Genomic DNA, 24,499 nt, shown 5'->3' with positions numbered 1-24,499 from the left:
TAATATGTTAAAGAATTTAGTTTGGAAGTCTCAATTTGCAAGACAAACTGGACAAAAAGGTAATATTTCATGGTCAATGGTTTTCAAATGTCAATGGGCTAGTGGGGTGCAATTTTTTTTCTGTTAACTGGATAGAGCTTAGTAAAAGATATTATTTCGTTAAAGCTGGAAGAGTATCCTTATTCTGCTCAAGAGATATATGCCTACAAACATAAACATGTACAGAAAAAGGTGAAGATCATGACATCATGATAGGTCTGTTTAATATATCTCCCTAGCTCTCCAACTGGTTTAGGCCTTCATAACATAAACATGTCCTTGCATTATTCTGATGTCTATGCTGTTGACCTTTTAAGATGCATGTTGATGATGTTGATGTTTGTAGGCATGTATCTTGAGAAATGAAGGGTGTGGTGGGGGGAATATTCACTCAGATTTGGAGAAATTATATCTTGCACCGAGCATCAGATAAAACTAAACGACACAGACTGATATGCATATAAACATGACACTAATAAAAGTATGATATCAGGAATGATGCATATTAATGTGTAAGTTGTTGGATATAAATTTGACTGATGTGTTTCTTTATCCTTTTTCTCCGTAACAAGGCAATTTTAAAGAAAACCTAGATGAAAAATTCATTCTTACCAGCATGAGAGCAACTGCCACTTTCCACTGTTATGTCATCGATAGCAATATCTCCCAGGTAGCCAGCACCAACTACTCCTTCAAAGACAACCTGAAATAAGAGAAACAAGACTTAATGCTTGTAAAGAATAACAAAATAATAGTTCAAATTCCCATGCCATTTTAAAATTATCTTAATATAATCTAGTAAGTCAGAGCTTAAGGCAAATATTTTTTACCTCTTTCAGCAAGTGAAAAGACCTGATTGGTAATGGTTCTAAAGCATGTAATAAAAAGACCATGACTGACATTCTGTGAAGCAGGTGTACCTTGTAGGGAGATGATCCCTGAATGGTTGCTTGACCTGGAACCCAGATATCTCCCAGGTTGTCTCTCTTTGACCACACTGGTGTATCACTGCTTTTCAAGGCAGAACCATTCATGATGTAGATATTCAAGGCACCAATGTTGTTGCCATTGAGATTGTAAAAAAATTTAATACACTGAGGTATGGTTTGGGTGACTTGGGAACTGACAAGACGAGCTTTCTCTCCAGGGTGCCGAGGAGCACTGGTTTCAATGTAAAGGTAGTGACCTTTAAGTGAAAATGAAAATCTTTAATTATACTTAAATGAATGACAATATTTTACATCAAACACAGTTTCTTTTTTTTTTGAAAGTGAAACCAAAGGGGATGGGAAAGCAATTCTGATTATTTCAATGCTTTAAAAATGAAGCTCTAAGATATGAGGAACAAAAGTGCTCAAATTTAATAGTTCCTTCAATAACTTTGGTCTGTCATTGGTATTATTAAACATATTTATTTGATGCAAGTGTACTTATATCTCAAGAGTTAATATCCAAATATGATGAACATTTAAAAAGAGTGCATGACTAATGTTATTTTATGCAAATTGTTATAGGCAATCTTAGGTGCAAGCCAAGGTCTGACTGGTCCAGCAGTACTGTCCTTCAAGCAGACCTGTTTGGCCCTGAGTGGACGGCGGGTTCAGAACTGGGAAGAATGGGGCAGGGAGGATATACCCCACCACCCACTAGAAAGGCACCCAGCAGTCCCATCATTCCAAAGAGCTGGATACCCATGTCATAAATAATCCGAGGCCAGTATGAAAGAACAGTAGGAGACTACTCTGGGTCTCAGTTTAAGCATGAGCACCTGTAAGCATGGTGTTTTGGCCAGAACTTGGGTACATGTGTATATAATGTACGTTATGAGTCAAAGACTGAAAGTTTACTAAGTGGTCACAACTCGTAACACATGAAGACCAAGCTACTGACCAAAATAAAGGTTAAATATTTTAATTGTGGCTGCATTAAAAAGCTGTTACAATGAGAAAAAACAATACTGCAAAAAGAAAACACAAAGAACTAGACTGCTGAAAAAGCAGATACTTGAAAAACCAGAAAGAGACTGACCTGTTTAAACTTATTATGTAACCATAATTTTTGCTATAATAAATACTGTTCATAAATTGCAGAATTTCCCTCTGGGATAAATAAACTATCTTATTTTAAATGTATAAACAAAAACAGATACCTTTTAAATGTATGTTAGGACAAAGGCTTATGTTTTTGTATCAAAACCTTCTATGCAGATCTAGCACAATGCGAAACAGAAACTATATCTTATCAAGCTTTAATAACTTGTAAAACCAGAGTTTTCACCTGCTGCAGTACCCAGAGTATGGTCATTAGAAAGGTCCAGTATTTGTGGTGCTTGTCTGGCCAGAATGTAGCGTCCAATCAAAATTATCTGCTGTAGTCTGATTCCAGCCACACAACCCAGACTCAAAGTCACATACCAAGCCACCTTGCCATACAAAAATAAACTAATAAGAGTTATGTCAAGCTAAAAATAACAGTGGAAAAATATTCAGACCTGATAATTAGCTTATGACTGAATTTACTTCATTTTGGGCTATTTCCCCCCTCCAGCCAATATAATGTTTTTGAACGATGTCTTCCTTCACCTTGAGGCTCGACCTGTAAGAATAGTTACTGTACTCAAGTGGCTCTTACTTGATGCCAAAAACAATTAATTACTGAATGACAAAAAACCAGCATTTAACCTCACAAAGCATCAAGTGCATGTATTATTTACAAGAAAAGTTCCCCATGCCTTCCAGGATCCTGGAGGATGAGGCCTACATGACAAGACTCTGAAATCATCTAGAAGTTTCTATAAGAGACATGGTCTTTATATGAGACCATATCAGTCATAGCATGTGACTGTTTACTCATTGAGTCAGATTAAAACAATCTCACTTGTAGCAACACAGCTGCCTGCAACAGCTCTGATGTCATCCAAGCCAATGTATCCTCTAAAAGTGGGACCACGGACAGCCTCAAATACTATGTTGACAGTGTTGGAAAAGGGAGCTATCTGAACTTGTCCATAATTCCAATGGTTGCCTTGTGACTGGCTTTTGGTCCATAGGGATGCACCACGATCACCATTTTTCTGCTTTAATTTAAAAATTCATGATTGTCAACAGACGTCCAATGCTTTTAAATGAATTTTTATGAGTCATTTCAAATCCATGATCTTGTTTGAATTTAAATTTGTGAGCATGAATCTGAAATCTTCTTAGTCTATCTCTCATTCTAGCTTCTATATTTTATTCTAGAATCTGCTTTGGAATTTTGTTTCAACTTTAAATTAAACAAATCAGAAAACTGCGAAAAAAGATGAGCAAGAAACAATTAAGCATAAGAAAATGTCTATCAAAGCTAGCTGTAAGTGTCAGCATTATAGGGTTCAAGAACTTACACGGACATAGATGTCAAGTGTGTCAATGTGAGGACCATACATGTAATACCAGAACTGCAAACAGTAGGAAGAATTGGCCAATATTTGTGCAGATACAAGTTGTGCTGTATTTCTGGTCCCTTGTACAGCAGCTGTCCCAATGAAAATGTACCATCCATTGTCTGTACACAGATGTAAAAAACCCACATAAAACAGTGAAAATATAGTTCTATAATTCACAAAAATTAACACATTTGCATAGATCTATATTTTAACATAGGTACTTATCTTAATTCTTATGCAACATCTATGAATAATGTATGAACTTGTTACTTATGATGCAAGTCTCTTGTGCTTTCATTCAAAAGTTTGTCTTGCCATTGGACCCACCAAACAGAATACGGATGTCGGGGACAGGGGATCAATCTGTCAGCCATTCAGTTGCTTTTACCAAGACACATGAATGTAAAGAGCTGGGAATCAGAATTTTCCTAACACGAAGAGAAGCTTGTCCATATATCATTTAAGTACATAAAATGTATTGTGTAGAACAATGGTTCTCAAAGTGTGGTCTGCGGGCATAAGTCAGGTGGTCCGCGGCTGACAGTCATCATGTCAGTAAAGTTTAAATCGCCAGACAGGCTTGTAGAAAACTTCAGTAAAGTGACTAGGAACTTCTCTTTGATTTAAATTGCTCTTTCTCCATGTTAATAAAGATAAAATCGTGAAGCTTAATAGAAGACACCTAGAATGAAAGAACATCACAAGCCAAGACATGCAAATATGCTTACCTCCTTCTTCTGGTTTGCATATGGCATTAACAAAACAGTTAAATTCTGATTAGATGTCACTGGAGGACACAAAAAGACCCTCATTCTGCTATCTTTCTAGCACCATTTATTGCATTCAAGCAAACTGATACAAATTCATATGTAGCAGCTGCACAATATGATCAGCTGATCGAACCTGCGTTTTACAATGACTGTTAAATATTAATACACATAAAAAAGAATCTCTCTATTTGTTTTAGTCAAATATATGTGCTGTTTAGGGATCATGTTTTACCAGTAATGAGCAAAACATGAATGGGTTCTTATTTTCAGAGCTTATTTCATGATATATGTTATTACTACATATTATAAGGATAACACATTGCTTACTACTGTTTAATGTGTGGTCTATAAAAGGTCCTGTGGCCACTGTTCCTGACGGTCCCTGGCCACGATTCCAGTCAAAATCATCAGAATCATCTTGTTTCCATGAGCAGTAATCACTCTCAAATGAGCAGTCGTATGGAGATTGAGATACTATTAAACAGAAATGGAAATGTTATTAAAGCTCCATAGATATCTATGCCTCAAGTTCCTTCAGTACTATGCAAGAAAGAATGGAAAACAGGTTTAAATAAAAACCACATAAAGCATTCTAGCCATCAAAATAACGTGAGAGTTACAGGCAGACCATCTGAGAGGCAAAAGACTGAAAGGCACAAAGCATAAACAATTTAAGTAAGTTAACAAGTACAGGTAAATGCTCAGAAAAAAATAATGTTTTCTTCCAAATTAAATCACGAACCCTTAACTTACTGAAAGGAGCAAGAGTGGATGATGTTGGTGCAGGTGATGTTGCAGACAGCAAACCGGCTTGTGCATCAGGTGGTTTGTCTGAGTAGACATTTAAAAGAGATTTTCAGCTATGAATTCTTGAAGCATCAAAAAAATGTTAATGGTGCAGTGTCTAATAAATCAAAGACAGCAAACAGCAAGAAATTATAAAATATCATTGTATTTAAAAAAAATGGAAAGTGTAGGCTACATCACCAATTATTTTTCATACAACAAAATGTTTAAAAAAATGTTTTAGTATTTCTCGTAAAATTGTGTCTAACTAAAGTGCATACTTACATATACATGGAACAGATGTGAAAGAAATGTCATCAAGGGCAATGTCACCAAAGAATGTTTGACCCCTTACGCCCTCAAATCGAATCTGTGAATAAAATTATGAACAGATTTATAAGGGCAAATGTATCATTGGAAACAAAAGATTTTGGAGAAAAAGACCTAAAGAAATGAGCCTTTTACAATCTACTTCTAGATATATATTGAAAAGCCACGACATGATACCTAAATATCAAATGTCATTGCTTTTTGTATTCTAGCATTTCTAGATTTCTGATGCAAGTCAGTTTCAAGAAAAATTACAATGTTTTATCTATTACATGCAGACTTACTTTTAACCCATAAATACATTAAAGCCAAATACCTGTTATCTGGTTAAGCGTTAACTGAAACTATCATGTTTTCATGCTACAATCATCAATTTCTAATTCTTTTCTTATTTATTTCTCATATGTGATTATAATTTGCTGTCATAAAGGATACTTATAGCAAAAGACACGAGGATTGGTCTTTGAAGAATAAGATATAGAATGTACCATGCACACTTTCTATTTTATAGACTCAACCTAAACGGTTTGCATTTTTTTCAAATATCAGTAGATATAGGCGATATAAAACTAACCTGTAGATTTCAGCCTTCAAAACCCATCTGTTAGTTATCTGCTACAATTCGCACCTGCGATCAATGAGCACTGATAATAGTGTACGTCACGCTAGTACACCATTCACAACATTGGCTGCAGTCAACACCAATCAGAGACAGAGAATGAGAGACAGTTTGAATTATTCGGGTGCCAACAGTCTGCATTTTTGTGGTTCTGAAAAACTGCTATTTTAGCACAAGAAACGCAGACTTTCAAGAATCGAATAACCCGTACTGTCACTTTGATTAGTGTTGACAGCTTTCAACGTTGTGAATGGTGTACCAATGTGACATAGTACACCGTTACCGGTATTCGTTGATCACAAATGTGAACTGCATACACTGTACTTGCTAGCAGACACTTAATTAATGGATGGGTTTTGGAAGCTGAAATTTACAGGTTAAGTTAATATCGCTGATATCTACCAATATCTGCAAAAAATGCAAACCATTTAGGTTGGTCTTTAATGATTACTGTTCAGAGTTACTGGAAACATGGTTTTGACATCGAGTTTACACTTCAAAAAGTATGTGTGAAAAATGTTGTACATAAGATCAATTTGAGAGGGAAGAGAAATTAGCATAAGTGATAACATGCTGGAATGCATTGTCCACAATGATATAACAGGGACAAATGCCTAATTGACAAATAATAATATTATAATATAGTGCATTTCCCACAAAGTGGTGAGCTTAATGCACTTTACAGATGACAGTATGCAACGGGGCTGTGTGATAGAGAAGGACATCATGATCAAACACAACACTCACATGCACAGTTAACAATACCAGATAGTAATACAAGTGTACATTTTTTTTAAAGCAAGGTGAAAAAATATTTTAAAAAATAAACTTAAATGTGGTGAGATGAAAAGTTATTTGTTTCTTGGGGATTTTTTTAATCTATGAGAAGTCTTAAAATTATTGCACATTTTTTTCCTTTGTAAGTTCTGTCTACTAAATCTGTACACACCTGGTACTCTTTGCTCTGTGATGGTAAGGGTATCTGTCCCTGCAGCCACTTTTCACCTTTATTATCTGATTGCATCCACAACTTTGTGTGTGATGTGTTGGCTGTGTCATCCAGGTACACATTCAGAGATCCTACAATGTTTTTGAAATAATTTTTGTTTTATTGCTTCAACTCTTTTTATAAATTTTACAAACCACTTGTTTTGCAACACTCAGTCACTTAAAAACTTGCAGTGAATGTCTGCCAACAACATGTAGAAGAACAAAGAAGAATCCTAATAGTGATGAACTCTAACTTTCAAACAATTATTGTTTACTCAGCTCTGTTGATTAGGATGCAAATTAACCCTTCTTCAATTTTAATCAAGCAATTTCTTAAGCTTAAATATGCAAAAATTAAGCAGTTTACTACATTTATTTATAAACCCTGAAATTCAAACTTAAAAATGCTTCTACTTAAAATACTTATTTACAAATTTTTATTAACCTTAGACAAATTAGGACTAGATTTGCAGCATTGGAATATTTTAGAAACTTCTCTAAACATTAAAAGAATCTTTAAAGGGTACACATTTGACAAATATCTGATTACAAACAACCACCTCCAGAGAACAGGGGCCTAGAAAATAACCTTACCAATGCCACTGCCATACATATGGTACCAGAAAATAAGACATCTGGAGCCTCTAAATGCAGTAAAAGGCTGGGAGACCAGCCATGCGCGATCACCAGGCACTCGTGGGGCTGAACTCTCAATGAATACAAATCCTCCTGGATGATACCAGATACAATCAGTCAAGATTTACCAAGTCCTACCAAATCTCAGCTGTTTTCCTATTGTCTTTAAACACTACGAACAGATTGAAGGACTAGCATTCATGTCATTAAGATTACAAAAAGTTAAAAGAGAAGTATGAAACTATAAAGCTTCAAAAAGTTATTTTTCTGATAAAGTATACTTTGATTTTTGTGCAATTTTTAAACTTAAATTATTAATGTAAGAAAAAAATCAATATTAAGAAAAGAGTTACATTGTAGATTACAACAGTGTATCATTTTGATAAAATCAAATCATACAGAGAATCATACTATCCTGAAGAAAAAAATTGTATCAAAGATGAAAAAACAAAAATCACAAAATCCATTTGCAGTTCTAACCCTCAACACTGTCTTGTGTATGGTCCACACTGGGACCTGTGTATTGAGTGGGTGTGGCACCCATGGTCCGCATCCAGTCAAAATTATCACCCTGGACATTTGACCAGGTACACATGTCCACATCAAAGTTGCAGCCACCTGAGACTGCCCCACAGGAACCAGAAAGTATGCTGACATCATCAATTGCAATGTCACTGGAGTAACCACTGCCAACCACACCTTCAAATACAGCCTGCAAGGGAGCAATATTTTGTTGCTACAGTGTGATCTCAGTTTGAAGTCTGTAACTTCTGAGAATTGATTATGTGTTATGCATCAAATAGACTGCTACAATGAAACTTTATGTGCAGATATCAAATTTAGGGAAGAAAGAAATGACTTTAAAAAAAAAATCAACATAGCTCTGTAGTTTTTAACAACATATTACATGATCTGTATACTTGTAGCAACAATATAATGACAAGAGTTGGGTATGGGCTGAAGAGGTGGTGAGTTTTCACTAGCATGTCACAGACAAGGAAAAGCAATCTTTGTCTAAAAACACACACCACAACTGGATGGCTCTGGCTCTAAGTGATGAAAAATTTTCTGTAGCTAGAACTTAGGGGAAGGTGGGCAAGGACCTAACATAATATCATCCAGTAATATTCTAAGATGTTCTAAGAACCAACTAAATACACAAACAATATTAACGTTTCTAGTGAGTAAATGAATGTGCAAACAAAATCCACACACCTCCCAAGACCCAGAGGAGTGAACAGTGATTTCTGCTTGGATCCAGCGGTTTCCTTGGTTACCAGATATGTTGAAGATGGTATTAATAAGCTGACCCCCAGAACGAAGATACACTGACAGAGTGCCCATAGTATGTCCATACATGTAGTACCAGAAGCGAAGACATGAGCCTGATGTTGCAGGCTGGGAAGGACTGATAAGGCGTGCTCTATTACCTGGATGTTGGGGCAAGGAAGCTCTATGTACATGTAGAACCCTGCAATCACAAACACAGTCCATATATAGTTAAGCTGATGCTAGGTCCTGTTTTACTAACTTGCAATAAGGATCATCAGGCATCAGAACAGGTACTAAAAATTCTTTTAAAATTTATTAATCAAATATATGTAATACTTAGGGATCATATTCTAGCAGTGATAAAGCAGACAACCAACATCAGATGCCATATGATTGGTATCATCAGACTTCTATATGTAGTAACATATTTATGCTACATAAAACCTTTATTAAAATTATGACATTATAATAATTAAAAACTAAGTTGGCAATAACAAGCAAAACGTTTGTCAAAAAATTAACTGCTTTTAAAGTCAAAATGCGAAAGAGCCCATGAATAAATTGTTATTGAAATTGTTGTCGATGTTAGCATGTTAACTGTCTTCATTAGCATCAGATGTGTGGCAGGGTGGTGTTATTACTGACTGCACTCTGCCAGTATAAGACTGGCCACATGCTGTAAGAGGCTAACAGGTGGGTGCAGAAGGCAATGTATGAGACAAAATAACAACTCTGTCATCTGACACTTAGTAGAGGAAAGGGTAGGAGAAGTATAGATCTTTGTTTTATCTGACATTGCATTATCTGAGTTGCATAAATTTAAGTGTCTTCCTGTTTTATTTTGGTGCTCAAGTGATTTTATAAATGGGCAGTTGGGGAAACTAAGCTAAAGAATAGGTGATGAACAGAGAGTGGTCCAGATGACAGTGATGCCCAATATGATGCACTGCAAAAAGTGATGACACTTATCATTATATAAAGAGGGCATTTATCATTTGTATGAGAAATATGACAAACCGTGAGTAAATTCCCACTTGTAACTTATTACTTACAAAGATAAATGCCCAGGATTTGTCATCCTTCAATAAAGTATAAGCAGGCTCACCTCTACTGGAGCCAAGTGTGTGATCTGCAGTTGGACCAGTGCCATTAGAAGCTGTGGAGAGACTCGCTCGTGTCCAATCAAAATTATCATCATGTGCTTGCTGGAATCCGCATATACTGGATCCTCAAATGTGCATGATGAAATAGATGCTGATCCTGTAATATTTTTGAACATTGTCATATGAAATTTTTCAGAGGAAATGATGCTTTCAATGTGACATGACTGCTGTAACCAGATTTTGTTTTAAAAAGCTGACCAAGAACAAACTTGCCCACTTTCTTCTAAAGTACATTTTAGTAAATCTGCAATCATAAATTAAGTAATAAATCACTCCCAAAAGCATCAATTACTACTCACCACAAGTGCCATCTGTGACTGTGATGTCATCAATAGCAATGACTCCAGAAAATCTGGTCCCACGCACACCTTCAAAGACAATGCTATAGGTACTATTGACCAGAAGTGTGACCACAGCCTGGTGCCAGTTACTGTCCACTGTGCCAACATGTTTCCACACTGGGTTCCCATATACAGAGTTTTTCTTTGTGTATACATTGAGTGTGTTGACATCAGGACCATACATTAAATACCAGAAGGATAAACACCTAGCCATGCTGCCATTTACTGGGGAACTTGACAGACGGGCAGTGTCATTGATGTGTAGTTGTCCAGAAGAACTGATGAACATGTACCATCCTGTATCTACATTGCACAAACAGACACAATAAGTTTCATGTTTTACATAAAATGCATCTTCTGGTATACCATTTCTACTTCTTATGTATAAATCCTTTTTTCATTTAAATTCTTTGGGTTCAGAACTCTATAGCACACAGTTTTCAAGTCTAGAAAGTGTCTCTCCTTTCCTTTGTTTTTCGGATTGGCTACCCATCCATTCTTGCATCCAGTATAAACTGTCCGTGCTATGTTTTTATTTCTTTGCAGGCTCCTACATTATTTCTCTGAACTTCTCTTCCCCAACATTCCAGCCAGAAAACCTTACTCTTTCTCTGATGACTCTATCTTATCTGTTCCTGTCACCAGAACATTAACATCAGGATTTTTAGTTACTGTGCAGCAAAACAATGAAACTTTTTTCCATATCAGCCACCTACCCTCCACTGAATCCTTTAATGTGCACTGAAAATGCACCTCTCTATTTGTCTTCTTCAGCAGAATTATGATGCTCTAAGTTCTTGGTTCCTCTTTGTGTTTTCTATATTTGTCTTTTGCTAGTCATCCCCAATGTTGTTTATCCTTCCATAGTTTGTATACTGTTTATCCTCCATCCTTCGTACAATATCCATCTCTTGTGCTTGTCACAAGTGCTAAGAGCATGTTCTTTACAAGTGTGAGAATGTGCTATGTAAATCTTGCATTTATTGTTATTTACTTTTATTATTCTTATTATTAATTATCAGGCCTTTTCTCTGCACACTCCACTTGTTGCCTCTTCAAGGCTGTATTACAGGCTGACCGTAGTTTGTAATGGCTCTTTGCCATTGTTATACATGATATACTCATCATCTACTCTTCTGCTAGACACCTTCATTGCCAAAAAATTTGCACCAAAGGCATTGGGGAGCAATTCTTTTTGCACACTGGACCCAAACTATGAAACTTTCTATCATTCGCCATTCTCACCGTTCAGTAAGTTAAAAAAATTTCAAAATTCCTCACTGTCTATGATTAAGATGTTTGTAAAATACATTTATGTGTGTGTCAGCAGGGGTACATGTATGTGGGAGGGGTAAAGAGACAGAGCTCCACCCTTAACTTCTTTGTTGGTATTACTTAAGCTTAAGCCTGGCAGTATGAAGAACCTGGCAATATGAAAGATCCCAGCCACATACTGGGATACTACACTTCACAAGCATCTTTATTATTATGATTTTATGATTTTTCCCTCAATGGCTGTGTTCCACTGCGCAGGATAAAAATTAAAATGGAATGAATAAAGAATGTTTTGTAATAAATGAAGACTATTTAAAAATTAATTACTCCATATAAAAAGGCATTTAAAGGCTGTCCCACAAGCATTAACAATTATGAACTATAAGAAAAGTAATAATTAATAAAACTATAGGAATTCAAGCAGTTTTTTTCTGCATTCTATATTTACCCCTGCCAGTAGTATGATCAAATGCTGGCCAAGCATTAGGGTCATCACTGGAACCATGACTGCGTATCCAATCAAACTGATCATCTGTATTCTGTTTGTATGTGCACTGGCTTAACTTCAAAGTTACAGTCCCAAGGTGACGGTACATCTGGATATCAATCAGTACACAAGAAGAATCAAGAAAATTTTAACTAAATTTGATTTTCACATTAATATATTTTAGCTAAACTAAAAAAGACTAAAGTATGAATGATTACAATCTGTCTGAAACAGTTGCTTAAGAGAAGGCCACAATTCATCTGAACACATCTCACAACCAAATTAGGGATGGATGATAAAAATCCCCGCTTTCACTAAAGATTCACGTTTTAACAACCTTGTCAAGACTTATCAAATTTCCTGCTGGGCATACGAGCGATTGGCAAAAAAAGGAGTAAGAGGTGCTAATACATACAGCCAGGTGGGAGGACGGTGGTCGAGGCTATGGGTGGTGTAGGGACATAGCCAGTTACTGCAATAGATGGCTTGGCTGCAAAGTATCAAATAAAAGTCCAGTAATAATCTAGAAGTAACTCCTATATTCGGCCAAAAACTTTTGTCTAACTCCTGAATCTCAACTACCAATGGCTGGCTTTTAAATCAATGGCATAAAATGGTTTTGTTATTTTTTTTATACATCAATTTTTAAAATGCATTTTTGGATGCATTCTTTTATTTATACTTTAAAAAGAAATAACATCAGAAAGAAACAACACTTGCTCTGTCCACTATGCTCTCACCTATTCAGAGCTTGTGGTTAACAACAACTGCCACACATAGTAATATGTCATGGGTTGAATTTGATTCTTATAAAGAAGTTTACTTTTAAGAGAAGGGTGGGTTAAGGGGAAGAAGTTGTATCCTGTCAAAACAGGGCTTCAATAACAAGGATTTGCACTTTCATGTCCACATCTCATGTGGCAAGAAACTTACCTTGTCTCAAAAAGGACAGCATCAAAGCATGGATAATATTCTAGTAACAACCAGACCTATTTTTTCAATGTCAGTGAGCTATTGCATTTCACTAACTGTGATTAGTCCAAATAGATGTAGCCTTAAATTACAGGCTATCTGAAGCAAGTACACAAAATTTGTAGTGACTGGAGAGACTGGGCAAGGAAAATAAAATCCATACCTAGCAGTGCCCTATATACAATCATTTATGCTGTATAATAAAGTGGTTCAGGCAGCCACTGACGCTGGCACTTTCTCTGTTATGCATAAAATATCACAGATGCAAGAAAAATAAAATATATTTACAAAAGAAGCAGTGTGATGATGATGATGATGATGATGATGATGATGATGATGATGATGTGTAAAAATTACATAAATGGTAATGATCCTGGCATATTAGACTGTACGTGATTAAGACAGTATACATAGTAAGCTCTAGAGAAAAATATAAGGGAGATATTATGCACATCCACTGCAGATTAACTTGCATTTAAAACACATTACCATCATACCAAGGGAAGGAGGAAAAAGGAGGAATCTGAAAGGTTTAAGAGGTGTCCTATTTAGCCCCATTTAGCTATTTAGAGACCTAAAAAAGAGAAGGAACCATACCTTCACAATAGCTCGGAAGAAAAGAGACATCATCAAGTATAATGTAGCCTCGTGCATCCCCTTTGGTAAACAGTTCAATGATGATCTCGTATGAGGTGCTCGTATAATATGCTATCTGTCCTTCCTGGAACCCTGTCTGATCTCCATCACTATCCATGCTCCACATGGATGTGGTATTACCAGCCTGAAAAAAAAATGAAGATAATAATCTAAGAGTATTTTCCTTTTGTGTATGGATGTATTCATATTTGTGATGGAGCATGTCACTCCAGACTCTTTGATTAAATCACAATTATTAACTTCTGTGGCATAGTACAAATAAGTTGCTATAAAATTTTTCTTTCTTGTTTATTTGCAACAAGCTGTCTAAGTCAACAAGGCCTTTAAAAAAAACAGGTTTTGAACATTCTTTAGTGGCATCAATGAAAAATGTGAAAACGTGTAAGGACAGTCACTGAAATACTGCTTTTTAATATGAAAGATGTGTAAATAGGAGGGAAGCATATGCCTTTTGGGAAGATTACATAGCTATTTGTGCACCAGAAAACACCCCAGCCCCCAGCTTTAGCTGTACAAATGGAGGTTTCTGCAACTGTTCAAGGGTAGTTGATGTTATGTCATCGGATAAAGCATATATAAATCATGATTTTAAAAAACCCAACAAATTAATACATTTTGACTAAAATCTGTTACCTGTGGCCTTAGGTAGATGGTAAGGTTGGAAAATTGGGAGCCATAATTTATATACCAGAAATGAAAGCAAACGCTAGAGGTGCTTGTGGCAGGCATTGCAGGAGAGACCAGTTGTAATACGTTCTGTTGCGTTGTTGCAGATGATACAGCAAAGTACAAAAATGTACCTGCATTAGAAATTTGTTCAGTGAGATATAAAAAAATTAGGTACAGGTTAGATCATGGGATATTTATGTGTTATCACACACTTATGCCACTATAAAACATTAAGAAGTCAAAATGCATGTCAACTAAATGTAAAAACATAGCATGTAAAGACACATGCATAATCTGAAGAATTTATGTTATTAACTCATATGATTTTATTTTTTGTTATATGATGATGTCACTACTATCGCAGTTGTCAGTATACTTAATGGGCTAAGCAGTGTGCTAATGTTGAACTAGGGAACACCATGAGATTAAGCATTATTGGTATGCTCTCAAAATCATCAAACTATTACTGTATACACCTGGTTGGTGTTTGAAATAATCAGTGTTTTGGGACATTCAGTGCTGTGAATTACCATTGCTAGAGCCATATGTATGATCCCCAGTGGGAGGTGGCCAGGCTCTGCTTATTAACTGTGAAGTAGGCTTTGCCCTCACAAAAGATCCAGATGATCCACTGACACTTTTTTGTGTCCAGCCACACAAGTCACTTTCAAAGTCGCAAAATCCTTTGATTAAAAATAAAAGCATGCATGACACATATCTGCTGTCTGAAAAATGTAGAAAATATGTGCAGGAGTATATGACACAGCACTTGGTACTTCTCTGGTTAGTTAGCCTCTTGAACATCTATTTCTGTATTTTCACTTTAAATGTAAAAAAACGTATGAAGCAAACCAACGGCAAAACAAAGAAAAGCATTTTTCTCTCAGTGATTGCTTTTATCATCTAGAACCAAACCCTGCAGCTAACAACTATGGCCAAATTCCTCCTCTTTCTTTTAAATCCGTTCTGGCGACTGTTGTGATTTTTTCAAGTAGCATCCATTGGTCCAGTTATTGCTGTTATGCCGCAGTTAAGATTTAAGTTAAATGAAACGTTATCTTACCTCGTGGTAGGCAGGTGGTCTCCAACTTTACATCATCAATGGCAATGTCACTAAGGTAACCTGGTCCTACAATACCTTCAAAACAAACCTGGAATGAAGTCAGAGCATTGTATAAGATCTAGAAACAAAATGATAACCAATGACACTCTAAAGTACATGTAATTCATAATAAATATCCAGAATCTCAGCATAATTTGATGAAATTCATTCTATGTTCATTGCAGACACATTAGAGAAGTAATTTGTTTTCCAAAGGGGTATGTATTCAGGAGGATAATCAAATAAAGTTAGCCTGACAAGTAAAAGGAAACTTGTGAAATTTTAAATGCACTTGATTCATTTCTAATATAAGTCAAAATAATTCTTCAATGGACAAAAGATAGAAAAGAAAATAATGCATGCATACACATGCAGACAGAGGAAGAGAACCAAAGCAGGTTTCTAGAATTCAGTATTTGTAAATCAGCTGCTTTGTTGACTCACATTCTCTCTCTGGTCATTTCATCTGGTAACATCTATGAGGAAAGTCTTAGAATGTGCCTGTACTTCTATGCCATGTGTAATTCTATAAGTAAAATCCTTAGACTTAACTATCACTATCACATACCATGATTCCTGTTGTGTCTGGCAACCTGGCTTCAGCTCTGTACCACTTGTTACCTTGGTCACCAGAAAGGGACCATATGGCTTGACCCAGATTGGTGGTTGATGAGGCAGCATAGACATTCAATGTCCCCATGGTGTTGCCATACATGTGATACCAGAATGATACACAGCCAGTTCCTGCTACTCTTGGTGTCCATAGCAATGCCTTTTGCCCTGGTTTTCTGGCAACGAACTCTCAATGTACAAGTAGTGACCTGCATAGGTGACAAGAGATACCTTAACCTATATTTAACTGTCAGAAAGTATGACTTGCTAAAACGAATTCAAAGTTTAGAAACTTCTTAAGTCCTGTTTGCATGAATGAAATGCTGAAGATAGATAGAAGGGGAAGGGATGGTTTGCGTTAGAGACCTTACCTCAGTGTGCTGCTACCAAGGGTCAGCAGAGGCATAACAAGTGGGCAGCAGAGAAATATGGTTAGCATGGTCAGTGTTATTTCCACATACTTTGTGGCCTATTATTCCATACCTATTTTTTGTGCCTGGATACATATAAAAATAACTAACTAAACTTGCACCCTAAACTAAAAGCACCTCTCTCATCTATTCTGTAAATGATCTTCAGAATGACAATTAAGTTACAGCTTTATCGATTTGATGTGTGACTCCAAAGAACTTTTGTCTGTTGCAACATACTAACCAGAAGATGTGCCATAGGTGTGGTCAGAGCTTGGTCCTGTTCCTGGAGTTTTTGTAGCCTGACTATTACGACTCCAATCAAAGTCATCATTAGTTTCTTGCTGGTAATGACAAGCATCACTGGCTTCAAAATCACAGTCAATATTGGACAGGCTTGAGTCATCTGAAATCAAGAAAACAAGAACAAGTCACAGTCAATATTGGATGGACTTGAATCACCTGCAATGAACAGCATGAGTAGATTGTGCTCTGGAATATTTATTTCCTCAAATCATACAGGATGCTTATGAACGCATTTGAGCCCAAACTACTGAGAGCACAAAACAATGGCCATGTTCGAAGAATGGCGTCATCTCTGGTGATTCCTTATGAACCTGGCACAACACTGTCTAGGACCATCCTTCTCAGCACCCCTTGAGGAAGCTCACACCAAGATCAAAAAAGGCTGGTGAATAAGATGGAATGGACAGAATGTATCCTGCTGGATTTGTACAAAGATAATTTGCTTGATGTGGCTCAAGAAAGATCTCTGCAGCAATCTTGGTCAATTCTGCATCCATTTATTCCCCCACCCCTTCCCTGATGGATCAATCACCTGGGTCAAGCTAATCAGGTCAAACAAATGACTTGGACTTGTAGATACATTATTAGGTAAATATAATTTTGAGAGTCTGGTATACAAGTAGACACATGCATAAATATGCACAGACACATAAATACATTTCATGACCACCACCTCTCTTACACACATACACACTCGTGCATAAAGACAGAGACTGACCTGCACAAGGACCAGAAGACAGGGTGATATCATCAACAGCTATGTCACCTAAGTAGGTGCTCCCTCGCACTGCCTCCAGTATTACCTGTGCATTTGCCATGTAGGCCATGAAAATAAGAGCCTGAATTGTAGTACAGGAGAACTATGCAGTAAAGGATAGTAATATGAGTAAGCTACACTTCAAGCACTACTGGTTTGATATTTGTCAGGAATGCAGTTTAGGTGCGTACGTGAGTGTACATGGTCAGGATGGAAAGTATGGAAGTTAAACCGAGCACTAGTCAAGGAAGTTCACTCCTGCAAGCATGTGAGTAGGTGAATGAGACCAGGGAAAAGAATATTATATCTAGATAACTAATACGAATGAATTTATTAGGAATTATTAAGGGGAGAACAGAAGTTGCCATGTGCTAAGACCTGCAAGAACCAGGCATGCCTGCAAGATGAACTCCAGTAATCTGTTAAAACCAACTGTGGATTACTGTGTTGCATCATAGCTACAGTGGTTCTTCCCTGTCAGTATACTCTGCAAACCCAGTGGCTGAAAGAGGAAACTACTGGACCTACTAACAGGGGCTCATTGATGATCTGGAGAGAAGATTCTTCCACTGTTCTGGGAAGAAGGAAAAGATTCCCCGGAGGGTCATGTATTCAACATTGTAGAAGTGGGAGACTACCCAACCCATGATAACCCAAGATACTCTTTGAATGGATTGTATTCTTCATTTGTGTAGTTTGAGCAGCCAACAAACAAAGCACACAAAAAACAGGAGGAAGAGGACTACTCTTACTTAAGGACCTCACATAATGTAAGTCATTTCTAATATTAAAAGTGTCTTCAACCGGTCTAGATCTGTGTCGAATATTGAAATACTGTGCTTGCTGAGAGGCTTAACATTATAGACCATTGCCCAAGAGGCCTACATCTTTCATAGAAACTGTGTACTCAAGAATGAGTGTGGGAGTGTGAATTAAAGATAATTATCAGTGAGAGATTTTTTTAGATATATGTCCTCAGACCTGCCTGATATTTTAGAGTTTCATTAGTTTTTGTTAGATAGTGTGAATGACCATTTGAAACTGTTTGTTGATATTTTATCACAGTACTGGCTTTAAACAAAAGAAAAGTGCTAAAAGAAAAGAATACTTCAGAAAAGAACAGAAATCTGTGTGACCTGTATCAGTGTACTGTGTCCTGACATATTTTAGTAAGCAGATGTGTGCTAGTTATTTTCTGATAAACAATGAAGAAAGAGGTTATGCAGGAACTATAAGCATCTAATATTTGTTTTATAATTTAATAACACATGTACATGTGTGCACACATGCACACAAAAAATGTAATATTACTGATAAAAGATAATGCCACAGGATTGAATCCATGCTGCTTACTGATATTGATGTTTTCCTCATCACAGGGTTATTATTCTTTCAGACTAAATGGAGATGTACTTTATAAGAGTAATTTCTCTTGATGTGATTTAGGTATAGTTTTAAATACTTAAGACTAAGTGAGCTTTTTAATTTTAAGTTCTGACCCAATTTTAAATAAAATCAACATTGTGTAGCTGTTGTTCTAACACCACTAAACATACATTCGTATAGCCACTGTAGCTTGAATCACCAAACCGGATCTGTGCCTGGTGCCAAACATTGCCTTGTGTTCCATTCATTGACCAGATGGTGAAGTTTCCAGAAGGTCCAGAGAGGTAGACATTGAGTTGTTTGACATGGATACCATACATGTGGTACCAGAAGGCCAGACACAAAGATGTGTCTGGGCGGAAAGAAGGACTTATAAGGCGAGTAGTATCCCCCTCTTTTCCAGACGAGGCCTCCATGTAGATGTAGAAGTGATCTAATCAGAGAAAATAATCAAAATACTGGACTACTACTTTTATTCAGAGTGCTATGTATGAAACTGAACTTTTCTCTTTTCCATAAAACCACTCTAGAGTGGATTTTTTTTGCATGAAAAACATTTTCAGTGCTTATTTCCACATTTAATTAATGCCATATTAGAGATGGTTATCAGTTGTCCATTATGACATGGATTTCTACTAAGAAGCAAAATATTTTTAAGTTAAAACTATTAATAATTTTGTAGGTGAATGAACTCTTACCACACTAATGATCGAGTGACCCATGTAACATGTTACCATGTAACATGCAGGGTGCTATTCATATGATTATCTGACATTATGCAGTAGGTGGATACCATGTTTTCCCTGTCTTCTTAAGCTGTGAACTTTACTAATCTGTCCCAGTTACGGTGATCCTCTACTTGTGTAGTTGTAAAAGCCTCAGACTCACTTTTGTCTCCATGATGATCAGTCTCTGGACCAGTCCCAGGAGATGCTGTTGGTCCCTGGATACGAATCCAGTTGAAGACATCTGTGCGGTCTTGCTGCCAGCTGCAGAAATTCTGTTCAAAGTCGCAGCTGAATCCAGCTGCCACAATTTACTGGGTTATACATCAGATTTTGTGCCTTATAGTGAACAACAAAAATATCTTTGGTTCATACAGCCAGATTCTAAAGCTTCTATATGCAATATATATTATGGATGATAGATGTAAAAAAAATGCTTTAAGGATAAAGCCTCTTCCACAAAAAAATATTTAATTTAAGAAGTATAAAAATATATCTTACACTTTTACAAAGTATCTAACATCTAATTAATGATGCAGCTTACGAAACCAAATGATACCGAAAATGCACATTTTGTCTCGTTAAAAAAAGATTTATATCACACTAAAATTGTAAACACTGCCAAACTTAAATATAACTAAATTTCATTAAAACGTCACTTTGGTGCCACATAATTTTTTCTTCTTAATCTTAATAAGGTCTCTAGTTCGCTCTTATTAAGCAGAAGCATGGTGGTCAATGACAGAGTCATGCTTCTCATAATACCTCATGCACCATCATATCATATAGCTGGGCCAAAAAGCAAATCAAACACCAGCATGTGTGTTATGTTACTACTGATCAGTGTAATCAATCTTGAAATGAAAACTAGATTGCATGAGTTTCATGCAATTAAGAACAAAGAGCAGTAACCGTATGATGTTCGTAATACAAACTGATGTTTAATTTTTTTTCCCCTCATAGATTGCTGTCATCCTAGAGTGGTTTTTTTTTTGGACATCTTTTACACTGCAGTGAACATTACCCTTCCCATTACTTTTTGGAACCAGAGTTTTCTGTGACTTTATCATTAAGATTAAGCATGTTTTGAAAAGAGATTAAAAAGATTAAAAAGTCCAGCACCAAACTATATCTTTGACATGGTGGTATCTCTTTCTCTCTCCCACCTCTCACCCTACCTACACACATGATTGCTGAAATAGCACATGAATGCACAACTAAATACATTTGTTCTTTAAATAAATACACATATCTGTGCATGCGAGTGTTCATGTTTGCATGTATGTGTTTTTTATGTGGGTGTGTGGATATGTGTATGTGTTGAGAGGTGAGGTATGAATGTAAAACAAGGATAAAAAGAAAGGTTTTGATCTTACAAGGCACCACTCCTGCTGGAACAATTGTTACTAAAGGGACAGCTGATGTGGACACTGCCTGAGATGGCTGTATTACACATGGGCTTGTATTAGTGATATTGACATCATCAATAGCAATGTATCCTGTATATGATCGTCCACGGATTCCTTCAAACATAACCTGCAGAATTAATGAAAATGGCATTTTAAATTTTGTCTCCAATCTAATGAAGAAAAATGCTGAGTAATGAAAGTATAATACTTTTTAAGTAACCCATAATGTTTGTAAGACTTTCACCTGAAAGTAGCTACAGAGCTGCAAGTGACAAAGGGAATGGGAAAAAAAATGACATACTATACAAAAAGCACTCTTTCTCTTTCACACACACACATATATATGCAGTCTCTCTTTCTCTTTGCCAATTTCTTCACTGATTTAAACTTTAAAAATTCTCAAAGTAAAAAGTACACAAATTGATGACTTAAAATCTTCCAATTTACCACGTAGGTTGTAGATTCTGTAGGCAAAGGGACAGTTCCTTGAATCCATTTATCTCCTTGGTCACCAGACACAGTCCAAATGACAAAAGTATTAGAGGAGTTTTGTGGACTGATCCTTACATTTAAAGTACCAATGTCTGTACCATACATGTTAAACCAGAATGTCAGACAAGCTGCAGATTGACCAGTTGGAGACTGCCAAGAGCTCTGAAGAATACCATGCTTGACTTGGCATACGAGGTGGAGATGTTTCTATGAATACATATGATCCTAAGAAAAAGAATTTAAAATATTTCTTATTTTGTTGAAAGTTATGTTTAGTAATCACATTCTGACACAAAAACTATCAATGAAAAATGTTAAAACTTATGCCAAAGTAAAAAACTGAAGGTGCACTCAATCTTAATGTTCAAGATTTCATCAGCAGAGGAAAAAATACAGTATACAAACCATTTACGTTGTTAAGGGTGTGATCAACAGATGGCCCTGTACCAGTAGTAGTAGTCCTCCCACTCCCCATGATCCAATCGAAGTCATCATTATGACTGTTGCTCCAAGAACAGGTATCTATCTCAAAATTACATTGTGCTGTGCAGAAAAATTCAGAACAAGACAGTGAGTAATGTATGTGAAAACTCTTCTTGTATATCATCATCTTTGGAAAGTAATGGCTAGTTAAACATGATGTGGTTTAAAGAATTTTTAAAACATCTGGTACCTGCTACACACATTACATAACATAAATCCTATATGCAAAGCTTCAAATATGCATGTGCTATGGGATCTAAAAATAAATATTGTCACAAATTATAATATCAGGCAGTTTACTGGACAAGCACTAAAAAGACATATATCAATATTAATAAAAGTCAAGCCTGGAACATGAAAGTAATATTTTTAATGTCATTTATACATCACTACCATAACTTACAAGGCCAAGAAAACAAGTTATTCTTCAGTACCTGATCCTTGGCTGCAGGTACCATTCTTGAGTGCAACATCATCTATTGCAATGTCCCCCAAGTAGGAAGTACCAACAACCCCCTCAAACACTACTCTGAATCCCTGGCCATTGGTTTGTCTTTGTATGCCTACCTGGGCTCTCACCCACTGGTTTCCTTGATTACCTTTAAAAAAATGGAAACTGCTATGAGAAACAGCAAAAATGCTGTTACCACAAATATGAGGGTAATGGTCTCAAATTTGATCAATGAAATCATTTTAAAGCATGAAAATATGTAGGTGTGCATAACCAGCTAAGTCAGTCCTTTGTGAAAAAGCATAAAGTTAAAAAAAAAATTACTTAAAATTAAAATTTAAAATTTTTTAAACATGATATATTACCTTTTGGCATCTAACTAGTACTTTTTCAGGTCATAAAAATTACAAAATAAAATAATAATTATGTTCATAAATAAGCACCTGAAGGAAGTGCAACTATCCTTGAAGACATATGGCTTTTATAGTTAAACATTTATCAAGACCTATTATAAATAAACCGGTTTTTGAACAATTAACAGACACATCACAATTTAAAAAAAAAAAAAAAACCAACAAAACAATGTGAGAGCATAAGATGGGAGTCTGACAGGTAATGACTGCTTACTTAATGATTATGGACACTATACAGTTATATTACTATTAAGGACACTGTATACAGTTTAACTAAACATTGAGAGACATATTGTTGAGACTTATGTTGATGTCTACTAAGGACACTATATGGTTCAACTAAATATCATAATCACGACATATTTTTTGTGGATATCTAAGGACTTTACATATATGGTTGAACTAAATTTCATGAGCGAGATGTATGTGGATCTCTAATAAGGACACCATATGGTTCAACTTAGTATCGTAAGCGAGACATCATTTCTGCATACTTTTGAGGACACCATAAAATTGCGTACAGTACGCATTAAAAGTTCGGAGGACCCCTTCAATTTTCGTCAATGGGGTCCCATTCAAATTTGGGGAAAAGAACAGGGACCCCTTAAAAATCTGAAGAAGGGCTCCCTGGGACCCCAAAGAATTTAGCCTTAGCAGAAGCCCTGATACAGTTCAACTAAATTCAACTTTGTTTAGGTTTTGAATGTACCAGTTCGTGTGAAGACACGATTGTCCATGATCCAAAACTTCTTCATAAAGTAGACATTCAGTGTGCCAACTGTGTTCCCATACATATGGTACCAGAACTCAAGACACTGACTGATGTTGCCAGGGGTATAAAGCTCAGAGATCAACCATGCTTTATCACCAGGGTGTCGAGGGGTAGATGTCTCGATGTATAAATAATGCCCTGAAAAATGTTTCATTGGAGTAAATTAAAAGCTAATCAAAAACTGTTCAGAAATGAATTAAAATCTTTTCTGACACAAAAATTTCTGGAATACGAAAAAAGCAGGCTTGGCAAGCACATTATCACTACACAGGGCATGAGACTTTGTTTTAATTAAGATTTTGTTGGCTAACATTCTTTGAGAAAAGTTTATGAGCAGTCCTGTTCAGACACTGCTTTATCCTTTGAATGTCTACCTGCCAACAACTAGACTTTAGCTGTTGTACATTCTTCTTACCTCTCTAGTTCATTCATAAGTAAATCATTTGTACAAACACACCTTGATTTGTGCCGTAAGTGTGGTCATTCATAGGCCCTGTACCCACAGTTGATGTACTTCCTGCTTTCATTGTCCAGTCAAACTGGTCAGTACTATCCTGACCATATTCACAAAGTGAGCTGTCTTCAAATGAGCAGGACAGCACATCAGTGATAGCTGCATGTAAAAAGTTATTTCAGTACGATACAAATCTATTGCCTTTAGTATGGTCATTAACAGTATGCATGGCTTGCAACACTGGACATTAGGAATTCCAGCATCAACATAAAATATAATTAGTTTTAATATAAAACT

General features: G+C 36.2%; 3 protein-coding genes across 3 annotated transcripts in view; all 3 read right to left on the bottom strand.

Moving 5' to 3' along the window:
- Nucleotides 1-1,088: 1,088 nt before the first annotated feature.
- LOC112558961 (MAM and LDL-receptor class A domain-containing protein 1-like) lies at nucleotides 1,089-11,474 on the bottom strand. Its single transcript, XM_025229732.1, has 15 exons — nucleotides 11,408-11,474; nucleotides 10,329-10,673; nucleotides 9,972-10,126; nucleotides 9,512-9,552; nucleotides 8,810-9,065; nucleotides 8,075-8,306; nucleotides 7,553-7,687; nucleotides 6,918-7,048; nucleotides 5,305-5,389; nucleotides 4,987-5,064; nucleotides 4,561-4,707; nucleotides 3,422-3,582; nucleotides 2,917-3,115; nucleotides 2,317-2,461; nucleotides 1,089-1,225 (listed from the first exon to the last, which is right to left on the bottom strand). The coding sequence occupies exons 1-14, from the start codon at nucleotides 11,472-11,474 to the stop codon at nucleotides 2,343-2,345; spliced, it is 2,151 nt and encodes a 716-aa protein (XP_025085517.1). The 3' UTR covers nucleotides 1,089-1,225; nucleotides 2,317-2,342.
- LOC112558588 (MAM and LDL-receptor class A domain-containing protein 1-like) lies at nucleotides 10,542-16,283 on the bottom strand. The gene is made up of 8 exons (XM_025229129.1): nucleotides 16,101-16,283; nucleotides 15,494-15,581; nucleotides 14,961-15,113; nucleotides 14,395-14,561; nucleotides 13,702-13,885; nucleotides 12,548-12,622; nucleotides 12,094-12,241; nucleotides 10,542-10,673 (listed from the first exon to the last, which is right to left on the bottom strand). The coding sequence occupies exons 1-7, from the start codon at nucleotides 16,245-16,247 to the stop codon at nucleotides 12,174-12,176; spliced, it is 882 nt and encodes a 293-aa protein (XP_025084914.1). The 5' UTR covers nucleotides 16,248-16,283; the 3' UTR covers nucleotides 10,542-10,673; nucleotides 12,094-12,173.
- A 5,320-nt stretch (nucleotides 16,284-21,603) lies between these two features.
- LOC112558573 (MAM and LDL-receptor class A domain-containing protein 2-like) overlaps nucleotides 21,604-24,499 on the bottom strand; it is a 39,676-nt gene continuing 36,780 nt past the window's right edge. The window contains exons 50-54 of the mRNA XM_025229113.1: nucleotides 24,206-24,361; nucleotides 23,686-23,886; nucleotides 22,547-22,711; nucleotides 22,035-22,172; nucleotides 21,604-21,854 (exon numbers count right to left, since the gene is read on the bottom strand). Coding sequence (XP_025084898.1) covers nucleotides 21,736-21,854; nucleotides 22,035-22,172; nucleotides 22,547-22,711; nucleotides 23,686-23,886; nucleotides 24,206-24,361 — 779 coding nt within the window. The 3' untranslated portion in view covers nucleotides 21,604-21,735. The remainder of the gene's footprint in view (nucleotides 21,855-22,034; nucleotides 22,173-22,546; nucleotides 22,712-23,685; nucleotides 23,887-24,205; nucleotides 24,362-24,499) is intronic.

The sequence above is a fragment of the Pomacea canaliculata genome, linkage group LG3, assembly GCF_003073045.1.
Source record: "Pomacea canaliculata isolate SZHN2017 linkage group LG3, ASM307304v1, whole genome shotgun sequence".
Classification (NCBI taxonomy): Eukaryota; Metazoa; Mollusca; class Gastropoda; order Architaenioglossa; family Ampullariidae; genus Pomacea; species Pomacea canaliculata.
The sequence above is the reverse complement of the archived record's forward strand: the minus strand, read 5'-3'. Positions and strand labels throughout refer to the sequence as shown.

Coding starts and splice junctions, on each gene's coding strand:
- LOC112558961 (XM_025229732.1), bottom strand. CDS start 11,474: ATGGCAAAGAGCCATTACAAACTACGGTCAGCCTGTAATACAGCCTTG. Junction 9,553..9,971: donor CACACTTGGCTCCAGTAGAG/GTGAGCCTGCTT, acceptor CCCACCTGTTAG/CCTCTTACAGCATGTGGCCA. Junction 3,583..4,560: donor AGACCACACATTAAACAGTA/GTAAGCAATGTG, acceptor ATCTGTGTACAG/ACAATGGATGGTACATTTTC.
- LOC112558588 (XM_025229129.1), bottom strand. CDS start 16,247: ATGTATGGCAACACCATGGGGACATTGAATGTCTATGCTGCCTCATCA. Junction 13,886..14,394: donor CCATCTACCTAAGGCCACAG/GTAACAGATTTT, acceptor TTTTTTTTTCAG/GCTGGTAATACCACATCCAT. Junction 12,242..12,547: donor CACCGTCCTCCCACCTGGCT/GTATGTATTAGC, acceptor ATTGATATCCAG/ATGTACCGTCACCTTGGGAC.